The sequence below is a fragment of the Rhipicephalus microplus genome, chromosome X, assembly GCF_043290135.1.
Source record: "Rhipicephalus microplus isolate Deutch F79 chromosome X, USDA_Rmic, whole genome shotgun sequence".
NCBI lineage: Eukaryota > Metazoa > Arthropoda > Arachnida > Ixodida > Ixodidae > Rhipicephalus > Rhipicephalus microplus.
The window spans coordinates 200,791,642-200,808,732 of NC_134710.1; the positions used below are offsets into that span (position 1 = coordinate 200,791,642).

At 43.8% G+C, this 17,091-nt stretch overlaps 1 protein-coding gene across 1 annotated transcript in view; it reads left to right on the forward strand.

Moving 5' to 3' along the window:
* LOC119187662 (L-xylulose reductase) overlaps positions 1 to 16,297 on the forward strand; it is a 55,710-nt gene extending 39,413 nt beyond the window's left edge. The window contains exons 5-7 of the mRNA XM_037435745.2: positions 1,088 to 1,252; positions 10,472 to 10,592; positions 16,079 to 16,297. Of these exons, the coding sequence (XP_037291642.1) occupies positions 1,088 to 1,252; positions 10,472 to 10,592; positions 16,079 to 16,182 (390 nt within the window). The 3' untranslated portion in view covers positions 16,183 to 16,297. The remainder of the gene's footprint in view (positions 1 to 1,087; positions 1,253 to 10,471; positions 10,593 to 16,078) is intronic.
* The last annotated feature ends 794 nt before the right edge of the window (positions 16,298 to 17,091 follow it).

Below are 17,091 nucleotides of genomic sequence, written 5' to 3' on the forward strand. Positions count from 1 at the left end.
GTAACACTTAATAGTAATTAAGTGTAGTCAAAGAGATCATCGCGCAACAACTTTTTTTTAAATAAAAGGCGCCCCAACCGTTTTCGTCACGTTAATAAATTCTACAGCCGATCATTCTACACTTCGTTTACTTACAATATAAACAAGCAAACCTAGTGCTTGTTTCGTCATAAATACAGTATTACGGGTTTTCAAGTGCGTCATTTAATTAGGTGTTAAAGATGGCCGATTTCTTCACCTCTTGTACAGACTGACATCATAAGCGTAAATAACATACGTTAGTTCAGCTGCTTTCTGTCGTATTCGTCCATATTTTTAACCTTTATAATGTGAAGCCGAACCATAAGCTACACCAAGGAGTCCCTTGCCTGACCGGTCCTTCACGAAGTGGTGTGGTATTAAAGTTTCATGAAAGGGACGGCACCTTCCAAGAAAGCAAAAGAAAGGAAAACACAGTAGTCTGTGTCCTTTCATTTCATATCAAAACGGCATGGTAGATAGCATGGCACTTGTCAGCTCGACTACATTTAATAGCCAGGTATGGCTCCACTCATTTCAACACAAGTTGAACGCAATGTTTTGTCCTTTTTAGTGTGGCCTTCTTTCAGTCTACTTCCCAATCCCTCTCGTGGGCTTTTCTTCTGTAATATTCTCACGTGGTCATGACGTTTACGACGGCAGCAGCTGGTATGTCCAAGATTAAACTGTTTATTTGGATGAACTTGTGAACCGTAAGCGGAAATTCAGATTCCAGCAATACACACTTGCACTGATAGCGGTGAATAGAGCATCGACCGTCGATCAATTGATCACAACTGGGTCGCACCATCTTTTATAAACCACACGTCTAAGTTTCTAGTCTTATCACTCATGGTCGCGCAAGCTGTGAAGTAAGCTTTAGTGTTAACGTCTTGCACACAATATTAAAAAAAGTCATCTACTAGAATTGTGAAGCCACTCGAACACTGAGGCGCGATCTGCGCCGAGCAATCCTGACAGTTTCTGTGGGTTGAAACCGAGCACGTGATAATAACACGCATGGCAATATTACTATGACACCAACAGAGTGTACCTCCACTTTGCGTAGATGTGCGTGCGATCCATGAAATCCCGAGGAGTGCCTGGGGCCGTGGTGAATGTATCGAGCCAGTCCGCACTTGTGGCGCTACCTGAGCATGCTGTGTACTGTGGCAGTAAGGCTGCCCTCGACATGCTTACCAGAGTCATGGCGCTCGAGCTGGGCCCATACAATGTAGGTATCACTTTCTCATTTCTCTTGCATGAGTCATTGCAGAGACTAATTCAACGTGTTGTTTTTTTGTGTGTGTGTGTGGTTTTTGCTAGAAGCTACCTTAATAACGCAGATAAGCTGGTACACAAAGCTCAACCAATGATGGTGGTGCTGTTTCGTTGTAGTTCTTTATTATTAACTAGCTTCTAAACCCTTAACAATTATGTAGGGAACACCCTTTTTGAATGCAGACACCTATGCGGTGACTAGTAGATGATAAACTAAGCTACCAAAAGAAGCCCGACAAATGGATATAGCGATACTTGTCGAAAACGAATTCTGGAAATGGTGAGTGCAAGTAAGCGCCAATACATCTCCGGATGATTACCACTTATATAACAAGTATGATTTGGGTTGACTCTCTAGAAAGTTCATCCCACATTGGACGCGAAGTGGACACAAAATGGCATTACTTGCACACTTGAATAGTGACCTGGTCCATGGTAGACTGATATTTCGTATATTCAGATCATGAGAGGAGGAAAGGTAATAAAATACAGACAGATTAGCCTGTAATGAAATGGCCGAAAGAGAATGATATAATGAAAGGGAAACGAAGTGAATGTTGGATGTGACGCACATGCACATAAAACAAACGCTGAAGAAAGAAAAGCGAAAAATCACGCGAACAGAAAATGGGGGTGGAGATCTCACCTTGACAATCCCGCACCAAACGCCATGACGTCATTGATTTTAACGGATGTACAGGGTCCTGCGCACTTTTTAAATGGCGAAAATGAAGCGAATTATAATTTTCGCGTGTCATAGCTTTAACATATTAAGGTTCAGAAAATTTCATTGAGCCCATGTCAAGAAAATACGAAAAATGCATTTTGAAATTAGTGATGTCACATGCAAAGGTTTTGCCGCGAATTTGAAAAAAAAAATGAAAATTCAACCTTTGATTTTTCCCGCTAATAATGAACTTATGATAGCGAAACCTGTGATATTACAGTTCTCAGAGTACGTTTTGTCAATCTAAACCAAGTGTCAATTTAAAACCTTTTGAACAAAGAAAGATCTATACTGTACAGGTGCTCAGACGGGGTGACACTTGACAGATCAGTATATGTATTTTTTTCTACGTAATGCTATCTTGCGAACAGTGAATATCCGCAAAAGCGTAAGTCTTTGCCTCTTAGTTGCTGTGAATTGTTATTTTTGAATAATGTAAGTAACCTCGGGGCAGATCGCGCCACGATCGCCAGGCCGTAGTTGCCTGGAATCCGTGCCGTGTCATTGTCACACCTGTCCCGTTTATTAGGGAGGCGATCGCCGGGCTAATTCCAAGAGCCGAAGTATCGGCCCCCCGAACCGCACCACGAAAGCGTGGACAATTTAGAAGTGGTCCTTATTGGTGCGCCAGCGGACGCCGGCTGTGGCCCAAAGAACAAGACAGAGCCGAGAGTTGATAAACAAACAAAATTATATTCTCATTAACGGCAGATCAAAAACAATACACACGTATGCACACTCCACAATAGTTACATACAATACGTCACCAAACAGACAATGTACTACACAGTACAATCAACCACCCTTGAAACAACGGACACAGACAACAATACGCACTACAATGCAGTCGCATGCATTGAACAACCAAGACACTTAAAGACTAAAGAGATATAAAACCTATTCAGTCCAAAGTCCTTGGAACAAAAGTCTGAATGATACTCTTCCGAGAATCACTCACTCAAAGTCCAGCGTTGTTGTCGTTCCGCAGCTCTCGAAGTTCTCTCCCAGGAAACCTCCCGTCTTCAATTGGCCACTCTTCAAACTTCAACTTCTTCGCCGGAACACGTCGGCTTCACACTCGCAGCGGTTGCCACGGGTCTTCGCTCGATAGCGGTAAACACACACACTCTTGCCTGTAGCTCGAGCCGTCCCTACGGACCACAAACTTCGCCGACTACACGGCGGACTCTCTACGCACTCTGGCGCTCACTTCCGTCTCCTCCTGTCCTGTCACTACGGGCAGAACCTTCGCCGACTCCACGGCGGAATCCCTACGCGCTCTGGCGTTAACTTCCGTCTCCTCCTGATTTCTCGTCTCGGCTGCTCGATTAAATACCTTCCGCGCCACCTTCCAGAAATTTCTGGTCATTTCGTCGGCGCGATACGCGGCGAAAGCTGGGAAGAGGGCGAGACAGTTGGAATGCCCTCTCCGGCCGGTGAGTCAACTCGGTATGGCCCCGCCCCCTTCGTTCTGGAAAAATCGCGGGCTTGCTGGGCCGCCGAAGTGGGGTGAGGAGGATCGTCTGCGAAGCCGTGCTTCTGCGGGGAGAGCGCGCGCCCGGGAGCCCTGGATGTTTGCTTTCTTTTTTTTTTTCTTTTTACCTCGCGGCGTTTCAGCCGCCTGTTGTCGCAAGGATTTGGCGGCGCGCTCTTTTTTAGCGCTCGTTCTGTGACACTGCCCCCCACTTTAAGAATATTATCTCATAATATTCAAAACCACACAAACGAGCGCGAACAGTCACCACACATTCTCACAGACTGTAACACAATCCGTCGCTCGTGACACGTCACATTCACAATATATCACGCAATACAATTGTACATTGTAATTCAATTAAACAACACGTGAAAACACAACCACAAGCACATGAGTACAACACTCCACCACACATTCCCAATAATACAAATGTACAAAGTTCTCTCCGTACAACAAAGGTACAATACTATACATCACATCACAGCACAACACTTCGACACTTGTGACACAGGATAACACAACGTTAACACAACATATGGCACTCAACACTGCCAAACACATTCTGATTCGACCTCAGCACTTATCCTGAATACTTCGAACAGCGCTTGCGCCCCTTTTTGCGGTGCTCGCTCGATCTCTCCTTGTGTTTCCACGTTCCTTTTCGGCGAGCCCTTTCCAACGACGATATCTGAGGCGTCGTCTCAGCCGTTAACGCGTCATTATATCCGACGGGTCCTGTCTGTTTATTTACCCGTTTGATCATGCCTCTACATTTTGCCCGGCTGGCCAACTCCGTCTCCTTTACACTGTCGGTCGGTTGAGGTCGTGCCGACGTAAGTCCAGTTGCTCGGCCCGTGAACTTATTGGACACGATCGTCTTCTCCTTCGCTGTCTCTTGCGCCGCGGCTTCACCTTGGGCTCTAGTGAGATCCGTCACGGGATGCTCCTCCACTGTATCTCGCGGCCGCTGTGTTGGCGAGGGCTCTATCTTCGGGTCTTCTCCCAAACATTCTGGATCACTTGGCCCTCGCGCCCCGTCGATGTTTCCGATTACAAGGTCATACAGGGGGGTCGTCATGCATAACGCAGTAACCTTCCCGCTGAAGTACGGGGTTTCAACCTCAATTTCTGCTTCGGGAAGCATCCGGACCGTACGGTCAATTAGGCAAACCGGTTTCGTTCTGCCTGTCAACTCTCTTTCCCGTACCAAATTTCTCCTCACGATAACCGTGGAGCTACCGGTGTCTCTTAGAACCGTAATCTTCTTGCCAGCAATCTTTCCAGGAAGTGTTGTCATTCCCTTCGTAACACCGGTTGGCTGTTTTGACATTACAGCCCCCACAATAGGAATTTTCTCCCCATTCTTCAACTCTACGAATCCATCAGTGACGGCATTATTATCAGATTTCGGTGCTGCTTGCACACAGGATACTTGGTGAGTTTGACTCACTCCGTTCCGACATGCATCTGCTTTGTGCCCAGTCTGACCACACTTAAAACATTTCACTACCGTAGGGCTCGTAAAGATCGTTCGACAGTTTTTCGCGCGATGACCCACTCGGTTACACAGAAAACATCGCTGCATGCTCTCTGGTGCACGCTTCTTTTCTTCAGGAGCCAATTTCTTCGCATCCTCGGGACCCTCCTTCTTGACTTTGGCCAAATTAGTGCCACCTTGCGCTTCCAAGAATTGATCAGCTAATTCAAGCATGTCTTCAAGTGACTTAGCTCTCCTCTCTTTCAAGTACAGCGACAGGCTTGGGTGGCAACTAGTAAGAAATTGTTCTCTAATTAGGAGCTCTCTAAGCTCCTCGTACTCCTGTGCTGTCCCTGAAAGTTCAATCCATCTGTCGAAATAATGGCAAAGTCGGGCGGCATACTGCGTAGCCGTCTCACCATCAGCTGGCTTTCCTGTCCGAAATCTGTCCCGGAATCCTTCCACAGTGAATCTAAAACGCTTCAACAAAGCAGCTTTCACCCTTGCGTAGTTGGCTGCATCGGTCGGCGTCAGCCTACCGTACACACTGAGCGCTTCACCACTCAAGCAAGTACTCAAAGCAGTTTCCCATTGATGTTCCGGCCAATTCTGGCTCTTCGCAATCGTCTCAAATCGGTGAAGGTACGCGTCAAGGTCGTCCTTCCTTTCATCAAACGCTACGAGCAGCTTGCTTGGGTTCAAGTGGAAGCCGTGATCTTCCCGTTCGCTGCTTCCAACTCTAGCTTGGACGGGAGTTTCGCTTCGCTGTTGCAAACGGAGCCGCTCGAGTTCCATCTCGTGCTGCCGCTGCCGTTCCCTTTCAGCCATCTCCGCTTCTCTTTCTTCTCTCGCCCTTTCGGCTGCCAACTTTTCTCTCTCCAGCTCCAACTTCAATTGCTGCTCTCTTTCTTCCTTCAGCTGTCGCTCTTTTGCCTCTCTTTCTTCTCTCACCCTTTCGGCTGCCAACTTTTCTCTCTCCAGCTCCAACTTCAATTGCTGCTCTCGTTCTTCCTTTACCCTTTCAGCGGCCAGCCTTTCTCTCTCCAACTCAGCTGCTTTTTCTTCCTTGGCCCTCTCAGCTGCCAACCTCTCTCTCTCCATCGCCTCTTTCTCCTTCTGGCTTACCCATTTCCGTAGTTCGGCGCCGGAAAGACCCATCTTCTCACCAAGCGCAACTAACTTTTCGAGATCCATTGTGTCTCGCAACTCGCAAATAAAACCTTGCCGCGTGCAACAAGTATCTGCCTAAATCAGTCTATCGGAACACTCCCCTGCACTCGTTAACGAGAACACTGAACAACACACAAAATCGTTCCGATAGCACTATCAACAACTCGAGGCTCTTTCTCACTACTTTGGACACACTGTGCACCAAAAGGTCCTGTCGCGGACGCCAGATTAATTGTCACACCTGTCCCGTTTATTAGGGAGGCGATCGCCGGGCTAATTCCAAGAGCCGAAGTATCGGCCCCCCGAACCGCACCACGAAAGCGTGGACACTTTAGAAGTGGTCCTTTTTGGTGCGCCAGCGGACGCCGGCTGTGGCCCAAAGAACAAGACAGAGCCGAGAGTTGATAAACAAACAAAATTATATTCTCATTAACGGCAGATCAAAAACAATACACACGTATGCACACTCCACAATAGTTACATACAATACGTCACCAAACAGACAATGTACTACACAGTACAATCAACCACCCTTGAAACAACGGACACAGACAACAATACGCACTACAATGCAGTCGCATGCATTGAACAACCAAGACACTTAAAGACTAAAGAGATATAAAACCTATTCAGTCCAAAGTCCTTGGAACAAAAGTCTGAATGATACTCTTCCGAGAATCACTCACTCAAAGTCCAGCGTTGTTGTCGTTCCGCAGCTCTCGAAGTTCTCTCCCAGGAAACCTCCCGTCTTCAATTGGCCACTCTTCAAACTTCAACTTCGCCGGAACACGTCGGCTTCACACTCGCAGCGGTTGCCACGGGTCTTCGCTCGATAGCGTTAAACACACACTCTTGCCTGTAGCTCGAGCCGTCCCTACGGACCACAAACTTCGCCGACTACACGGCGGACTCTCTACGCACTCTGGCGCTCACTTCCGTCTCCTCCTGTCATGTCACTACGGGCAGAACCTTCGCCGACTCCACGGCGGAATCCCTACGCGCTCTGGCGTTAACTTCCGTCTCCTCCTGATTTCTCGTCTCGGCTGCTCGATTAAATACCTTCCGCGCCACCTTCCAGAAATTTCTGGTCATTTCGTCGGCGCGATACGCGGCGAAAGCTGGGAAGAGGGCGAGACAGTTGGAATGCCCTCTCCGGCCGGTGAGTCAACTCGGTATGGCCCCGCCCCCTTCGTTCTGGAAAAATCGCGGGCTTGCTGGGCCGCCGTAGTGGGGTGAGGAGGATCGTCTGCGAAGCCGTGCTTCTGTGGGGAGAGCGCGCGCCCGGGAGCCCTGGATGTTTGCTTTCTTTTTTTTTCTTTTTACCTCGCGGCGTTTCTGCCGCCCGTTGTCGCAAGGATTTGGCGGCGCGCTCTTTTTTAGCGCTCGTTCTGTGACAGTCATCTGTGTCTTCTTCCGGCTACATATTTCGCCAGGTGTGGCGTGCTTGTTCTAAATCATATTTATTTATTTATTTATTTATTTATTTATTTATTTATTTATTTATTTATTTATTTATTTATTGCTTCATTCGTTCTTGTAGAGTGCCCTCAGACTTCATTCACATTACGCAGAAGAGACGCACGCAGAGTGGAATAATAAAAACGCAATAATAAATATGTTACAAAGTTGAAGCAAAGTCAACAAATAGACCAACCAACGATTACGCATATTTGTTTCCTTTTTATGTTTTTTTTTATTTACAGCAAGCTTGATGATGCTTCTTTTTAAAAGAACCTTGATTGACTGCGTTCGGTATGTAGTTGGGTGAGGGAATTCTTGTCTCTTGCTGATCTGGGAGTAAAATGTGTGGGAACAAGAAATCGTTTCGAAAAATGACATGTTAACCATACAGTGTATTATCGAGCCAATAGGAGTTAAATGGGGCTGGGAAGGGAGAGCGAAGACTAAAGATCGGGGGAGACGGGTGAAAATGCCACACTTCATCGAAACGATGAAAGCGTGTTCATGTCATACGGGTAACTTGGTCTACCAATAAATGCATACCAATTATGCATTTATAACAAAATTTCGACCATAAATAAATACCGCCGATGTCAGAAAACAATCTATGTCCATGGCTATTTCTTTACTGTGTTGATCGTTATCAATTCATAACCTATCATCCTTACATAGTTTAACAGCGGCAGCATTCTCATCGCCCTCTATACAGGGCGTTTTTTTTTAAGACAATACAGATCTTCTACGAAAAAACATTACATGCAACCAAGCACTTTTTGTATTAAAACGCGAAATCTTCATTATTGCAGAAATATTTTGCCGCCCCTAAAGTTATATTGAGATTATTTATTAACAAATATTCGTTAACTAACTTTTTACGTATTAACTTGAGGATAGTTTTCAAAAGTCGTAGAAGATCAAAATTTATGGGAAACCCATTTTTTATTATTTTGACAAAATCTCGTATTCTTAGATAATAATCACCAAATGAAATGCCCCGATCCCGACGATATCAGAAATGTGTCCGCCGGGCACGCAAGAAATTCGTCACTGTTCACTTCAGTCCAGAAATTCTGGTGACAAACTATGAAAAAAGGCGTGTAGCAGCAGAATCTGGTTGGGGAAAACGCCAAGGCGTCTCAAACACACAGGTGGACGACTTTTTCTTCGCATTTAATGTGTAGTGCTTATGCAAAATCACATACAAGTTATAAGAGTTGTGATCAATGCAGCGCACACATAGCCATGTAAGCGTGGCCATGCAGAAGCACCCCATGCAGTTATAGGATTGCCACCGGTGTGGTCTTTGACCGGCTTGGTTGGTTTTTAAAGACGATGTAACATGCAGATACGGGGCCAGTTTTTTCAACAGCGATTCGGTTGCAGGCCCGCCACCACCGCAAGTTCCCGGTTTATTTCAGAGCAGCAAACGAAGAGTCATTCAAATCATGGGTATTTTAAGGCAGTAATTAGACTAGTTCAGTGTGCCGTTTTGTGCTTGTGCAACAGGTTTATTTGGCTCAAGTGAAGCAATGTTACATTAAATGGCACTGCGTGCCAAAGACCTGACATGCGTCCAACGTTCAACACTAATTTATTCTCCTGGTAAAGCTCATCGCAACACCCATCCCCGTCGAAGGGCTGGTTTTTTGTTCGAGAGAAGGTGGCAACATTATGCAGTTTTCGTTTAATGAGTTGTTTCAGAGAATGATTTTGTGGTTCATGCAAAAAAAATGCCTTTATTGTGCATTATATTACAATATACGGACACAATAGCCGTTGTCGTCTTTGCAGTCCTCTGACGCAAAAAAAAATTGATGTCTATTTATGTTAGTGAATGTCAAGGTCTATCCTAAAAGCTTCAAAATTATCGGCAAATTTTTCCAATATGAATCGTATTATGAGAATTATATGATCAAGACAGGTATACGCATAGTAGTACATATAGGTTATTTATTACATCCCTTTTGATGCAATAGTCAACTATAGCGAGTACCAGTCATGTTAGCCAGCAGCCAGCCAGTAATAGCCTTATTTTAGAAAAATTAGATTCCATTTGACAAATATTCGACAAAAGTTAGTCAACGTATGCCAACATTAAATGCATGTTGCCTAACATTAGTGATTGCTAGGTGACATTAGGTGAAAACTAGCCAACATCAGCCGGAGTGTTAATGTAAGCTAATGTAAGTTAATGAGGTACTTGTCATGACACGCTATAGTCATGTCGGATCCTGTATAATGCTTGTCAGACACGTTTTGATGTGCCACTTCTTGAAAAAGTCCGTAAGAATCTTTTCATTTATGCAACTCACGTCCTCACATGTAATTCGTCTTTGTCAAGGGTGCGTGTCATGCCATGTGTATGCATTCGGATATACCAAGTTGATCAACAAACGACCACGACAGAATCACGACGGACAAACATAGGACGGACTTAGGGCTGGGGGACAGACAGATAGATAGATAGATAGATAGATAGATAGATAGATAGATAGATAGATAGATAGATAGATAGATAGATAGATAGATAGATAGATAGATAGATAGATAGATAGATAGATAGATAGATAGATAGATAGATAGATAGATAGATAGATAGATAGATAGATAGATAGATAGATAGATAGATAGATAGATAGATAGATAGATAGATAGATAGATAGATAGATAGATAGATAGATAGATAGATAGATAGATAGATAGATAGATAGATAGATAGATAGATAGATAGATAGATAGATAGATAGATAGATAGATAGATAGATAGATAGATAGATAGATAGATAGATAGATAGATTACTTGTTGTTTGGTTTAGTTGTTTAGTTGTTGTTTTAGTTTAGTTGTCTTTTACCTACGCAGATTCGCGTGAATTCGGTGAATCCGACCGTTACCAACACCGCCATGGGCGTGGCCGTTTGGGAGCAATACCCGGAAAAGGCGGCTACCATGAAAGGGAAGATCCCATTGGGCCGATTTGCAGGTTGTACAATGCACTCACCATTTGTAGCGCATAATATGTATTGTCAAATGAGTTATCCTACAAAGAAGCCTTTTTCGATTTCGCACTCCCACCCTCTACCCCGCTTTCTGTGTACCCCCATTTACTCCTATAGGGGCAGTGCAGTTTTCACTTGAAAGGATTCCAGGTAGAAGTCGAAATGACGATATATTTCCTGCAGACACTTCTGGCTGATATATGGTATTCGTTGCACGCATATGACGTCAGCTTAGAGAAACATTACACGGCAACTTTCAATTTAAAGATTTCTCTCCTGCACTCAAACAACTGGTACTAGACGGCAACAGAACAATTTCGACCATTAAAATAAATTTAGCAAATCATCCCCTAATAGTGTTACTCTCCTAGCTATCAGTCGTCAGTTGTGTCGATGGCTTTCACGCACACATGAACTACCAAAGTGAACTTTGTTATCAAAATTTCTCGCCGCTTAGTCGACTGACTTAAAAAAAATGGTTCCATTGCTACTGTAAGTTAATAATTCACTTATCAAGCAGAAAACATTGAATAGGTATAAGTGACGCTCATTTTTTACTTCTTGTCGCATATTTAATAGGGGAGGCTCCAACGTTTATAACCAAAGAGAATAAATATGCCGTGCCTTCGCCTTAGCAACCTTGAATCCTGTTGTGGTCGCTTACGACCACAATCCACAACTTATTAATGTTTTACAAACTTTCTAAAGCCACGCGAATAACATTATAACCCAACACAATGAGCACACTGACCACACAAACATTAGTGAAATTGAAATATTTCGGGATCATATATGTCTGCATGAACTATATGTGAAATATAAGTTATGCATCTCAAACTCTCTTTCTGGGTAATGTAAAAAATTAAATTGTATGCGAGAGTCATATACAAGACAGACTGTTTGATTATGGGCCTGCAGTAACTACTGCGTAGCCCTTCCTACAGATTCACTACTCATGTGCACAGTATATCCGTGTTATAGAGATTTCTCTTGCCAAACTAATTCGTCAGCGTCCATATACATCACAAAATATCTGAAGCTAGAACGTTTGTTACACGAAGCTCCTTTTTCTACCATCATTCACAGAGTAATGTGATTGTTTGGGTCTGACACTCATAGCGCTACCAGAGATCGTAAGCAAATGCTATTTATTGATTTCTAAGTCGCACCAGGCACAATACAGAGCACAAACCGAAATGCATAGAGAAGAGATTTAGGATACAGAAGGCTTGAAAGATGCAAAACCCAGGTAAACAAAAAATGATACTTATGCCGTATCAGTGGGCACGGAAATGTTTCTGAAAACTCGTCGAGGACGCTGCTGTGAAACAAGTGTACTGCAATCAGTGTGCATTGAATATCTGATGCCTAACCATGTTCGCCTGTTCCTGAAGAATACTTCCTGTCGATTTACACAAAACCCTCATTTCATCGAAAGTCAAAGTGCTCATACTTACCGTTACGTTAACTTGTCCGTTTCATATGAGCCATCAGAGTGGTGCGACAGTACGAATTCTGTAGCTTTCTTGCACCGTCTCCGGCTTGCCGGCGTGTGCATTGGTAACATTTTTGCACAGAACTCAACATGCGGCTTGCCTGCAATGCCGTTTTGCCCACTCTCACAAAAGCTCCTTCTTCTTGAGTGTCCACGTCATAAACCGACGGGACGGAAAGTAAAGGTGGATTTAATCATGTTCACGCATTGACCGCTTACACATATTTTTATAAAAAAATCTCGGGTGATGGGTAGGGCTACACAAAAAGCCACTCATGGCTTTTCAATTAATTGCAAAAAAAAACACCTATTAGCAACATACTCAACGTTCACACTAGCGTTGATATCCCTGTACGGTGCCATCTCTCCTGCGAAATCCCAAACATTCACGTTCTCAGAATACCATGTGTATTCACTTGCTTGCTGCACTATTGTTATCGCTTCGAGTTCTTTTAGTGACTTCTGTGCTACACTTTATACGTGTGTAGAACTACTAAAATTCTCGTGGCATATAAACACATTTTCTGCTGCTCATTCGTTTGGTTATTTTAGTTTTTTTCTGTGCTGAGTATTAAGTGTTCCAGCTAAAAAAAAAGCACTAGTGTACTCTTCAAGTACCTATACATAAAACAAATGTGGGTGCAATATAGTGCTTTCCCGCCTGTTTTTTTCATCTACAACCCGTTTTCGTCCTCCTCATTTTGCAGAATAATTTTACATCGGCATTTCTCTAGCACTCTTTGTAAATTTAGGCTTTTATAAAAGCTTGCTGTGCAGGTTTTAGAGTTGTGATTGTTTTATTAGAAGCCAAGCCTCAAAGTAGAAAGGGAGAAGCCATTTTTAAAACAACACAAAAAAACATAACTATACAACTTACGGGAAAAAGAGATAGATTGAAAGAAATACAAGCATCCACCTGAAATAGATAATTTCAAGCATGGTTCACGAAAATTCTAGTGTGACCGGCATCACGATACAAGCTTCCATTGAACTTTCCAAAGGAAAAAACGCCGGCACTGGTTCTTGTGATGCTTGCGGTGACTAGGCAGGTGAGGTCGTTGCGGACACGGTGAGTCGGCGGCATGGGCACTCGAGGAGCGGACGAGGAGACAAATAGGCTGAGAAGCACAGCAGTCCCGTGAACCCCTTGACCACGTACGGAGGCGGGAAGCAGACCCTGGGTCGAGTCGGGCGAAGCTCGCGGCAGCAGGAACCGTGAGTGACTCGGTTGCGGAGACCCTTCGACGCTGTCGGGCCCTACGCACTCGCCCCCGAGGGTTGACTGTACGAACCCTGGCACCAGCGTCGTGTCGCTCTGGCTTTTCCGTTTGTTTGTTTGTTAGTGTGTGTGTGTGTGTTTGTTGCCTGTGATCACTGGCACATACCCACTCTAGGGTACTGGCCATGAAAGCTCCGGGTCTCACTGCCTCATGTTCCAGCCCATCGTCATCTTCCTCTTCTGCGTCTCCCTGCCAGCTTCTCACTGTGTTTCGTCCGACTTCCCTCGTCCGCTCACCTCGTGCCGTGCCGTGCCGTGACCCGCCAACGTCGTCCTTCTTTTCGTTGTGCACATGTCTGTTGTGTGATGCCGCTGCCGCGTTACCCCACCACTTTTGCACCACTCGTGACACCACAACCGCACCGCACCGAGACCACACCAACAACACCGCACTGTTGTACTACACTCATCACAGAGCTCAACCTCTTTTGTCCTAAGAAAGATTTGTGACAATAATTATATAATGAAGCTTCGCGGAAAAGGTAGCAATGAACGTACCAAGAACAACAGCATGTCACAAAAACACATGGTGTACTTGCTAAAAAGGACACCTCTTTGGCCCTTCCTGGTACAGACCCCTACGTATAGCACTCTTAGTTATTATGAGCAACATGATACGAACACTTGTGAGAAAATGTGTTTCGAGCCTACAGCGTCACTCTGTAGGAGTGTCTAATAAAGTGCCCATATCACCAATCAAAATACTTCACGTAGTGCAAGTTGAGCGACCGGACAATTCGTCAAGGAGCGCTAGTGAACTCGCAGATCTGTGAATCTGGTCCCATGTTAACAAAATATATTCTACGACTGCAAATGCCGTAGCACCTGATGGCCATAATTTGTAGTGGTCGTTATTTGTTTCGTATGTGAAAAAAAACAAAAGGAAAAATGCCCAGCAAATATAATCATTTTCAAAGTTTTGCTGAATATACCTGTGAAGTATGTGCAATCTGCTACGCAATGGGTGTTGGCTTCATGCACATACAAAGAGCCCATGAGGGACTTAGTGGTTTAGCATGAAACATGCAGAATTACGGTTATAATAAAAATATTCGCTTGATGCATGAGCGACAAGAAGGCATGAAAAGCATGAGTCCTATGACCATTCTTCAAGATTATGGCAGCTACAGTCTTCTATGGTTTCTGTTTCTCTTAACCGAAAGAAACTGCTGACAGTCTTTACGATGCAAAAACTAGAAGCGTTAGATTTTTTACCACTGGCGACCCGTTATGAACATTATGGATGATGTACTTGAAGTATTTTCTCGAGGTCAATTGCCTTCACCATTTGAGTAGAAATGGTCGCTTTAGTTTTGATGATTATTTATTTCGTTACTGCCTCGAATCATTTTCAAAGATTGCTGAATCGAATCGTGTAATCGAATCCCGGCCACAGCGGCCACATTTCGATGTAGGTAAAATTCTGGAAGGCGATGTTCTTAGTATCAAATGTCCGGTAAAGAAGACCGGATGGTCGTAACTTCCGCGACATCCCTCATAATATAACATTGTTGTTTTGGGGACGTAAAACTTTGACAATTGTAATAATTTTCACCGTTATATCTGTGAGGTATGTGTGGTCTCGAGAAAGGGGCCTAATTGTGGCACCTTCCTCATATTTATAAAACTTTTAGTGCATTTTCTGAAATATCCTACATACAAACCTCTACAGAGACCTTTTCATAAACGTAAATGATAGTGACGTATTCACTGATTGTGGCTGTCCGTCAACATAAATGCGCAAAAAAGACTATAAATTGGCTGTTTGATAAAATATCATGTAAGCTGCAGTTCTATGCAGCTTCGTTCATGCAGCGGTATCCGAAAATACCTACGCACTTATATATAGGTGCGCCTTAAAGGGACACTAAAGTCAAATAACAATTTACGGCAGAGTGAAAGCTCAATGTATGACGACGTCTAAAACGACAATAATATCCACAGCAGTGCCCTACTTACCAATAATTTAGAGTAAATACACGAGAACAAATGCACCACAGTAGGACATTCGCAAAATGAGCCAGAAGACGTCAGACAAACCGCCTCCAATTAATCTCTAGTAATCAATCTAGCTGCACTAAAGAAAGAACTTTCCGTGCATCAAAAGACGTAATAAAACGCTGCTTGTTCGTTTCTCTTTGATTAACGGTAAAAAGAACCTCTGGAAGTTTCTATAGGAAAAGGCGCTAGTGGATCGAAAATTCCATTTTCACCTGGTGAAAATGGGCATGTCGAGCCTTCTAGCGGGGCCCAGTTGAACTAAGCACGCCTGCAATATTGAATGTCATGACTAAAACTTGTTCAATAGTCGTTGTTGTGCTGTGGATACTTTCCCTCTGTTGCTACTATAGTGTCGGTTACCACGCACTTAAGATGGGGTGACGCCAGACGTTCTTTTAGAGCGGTTAATTTGCAATGTGCTAACCCAGTGTGAACCATTAAAACGCCATTTTATATCAAAATGAGGTCTTCGTTGGCACAAAAATAACACTACGAGGTCCTGGATCACCTTTTAACAATCATCGTCGACTTATCAGTTCCCTTTAGTGTCCCTTTAAAGAACTAGAGTGTTCAAAGCAAATTCGTTGCCCCCTAATACATCGTGCCTCACAATCATGTTGAGGTTCTGGGTCGAAAATTTTCAGATTTTATTGAATTTTAGAGTGACATGTTATTTTTTTCTGTTTCATTTGCAGAGACAAAGGAAATATCAGATGTGGTGCTCTTTCTTCTCAGCGATATGGCATCCATGGTAACAGGGGTGGTACTGCCTATTGATGGTGGCTACACAGCTGTCTGAAAATGTATTTTCTGCTAGACAATATGCTTTCAGTGAAGTGAACGCGTAGAATGAATAAAATTTTCCAAAGAGGATGTACATTGGGTTGTTGTGCGAATAAATTGAAAGTAATTTATTTTAGTGAGTAAACCGAGAATGCTTTCATGTGAAATCAATACGAACATGCACTTGTGAGCAAAAAACCGCCAAAACTGGCCATGCGACATCATTACTAAGAGTGGGCGTTAAACAGCATGTTATTACGCCATACTCCACTGAAATTTATCACAATAATCTAATGATCGTGATCCCGTGGCAATGTAACATATAAGTGTGTATCTTTACGGGAAGTGACCCGCCGTGTTCTCTAGCGTCGCCTATCTTGCTGCCTACTCCTATAGCGGTTCTCGTGTACAAGCGACTGCAAGGTAATCCATTTGAAATGGGCCGATCGGTAACGCCTGCGCAATCCCCCTTCAAAGGTAAAACAAATTTGTTCAGCTATGTTGGCCCAACAAAATTAGTAAAAATAATAATTGTTGTTGGCGTTTAAGGTCCCAAATTCACTATATCATTATGGAAGACACTGTGGTGGAGGGGGCCGGAAATTTCTACCACCTGCGGTTCTTTAACGCGGACCTAAATCTAAGCACACGAGCCTTAAGAAGTTTCGCCTCCATCGAAAATGCAGCCACCACGGCCGGGATTTTTCACGATAATGTTCTTTTGCTGAAAAAAATTTAAGTCTGCGATTTATTGCTTCTTCTATAACCTTCGAAGACACAAGTAAAATAGAGATTGGCGTATAGTTATCGAGATCGTTTTTATCTTCCCCTTTAAAAATAACTGTATACCCTTGCAATCTTCAGTTAGTTGGAAAACGTTTAAGAATCCGTCCAGTCCGAATTTTCAAGAATCCGTCCAGTGCGA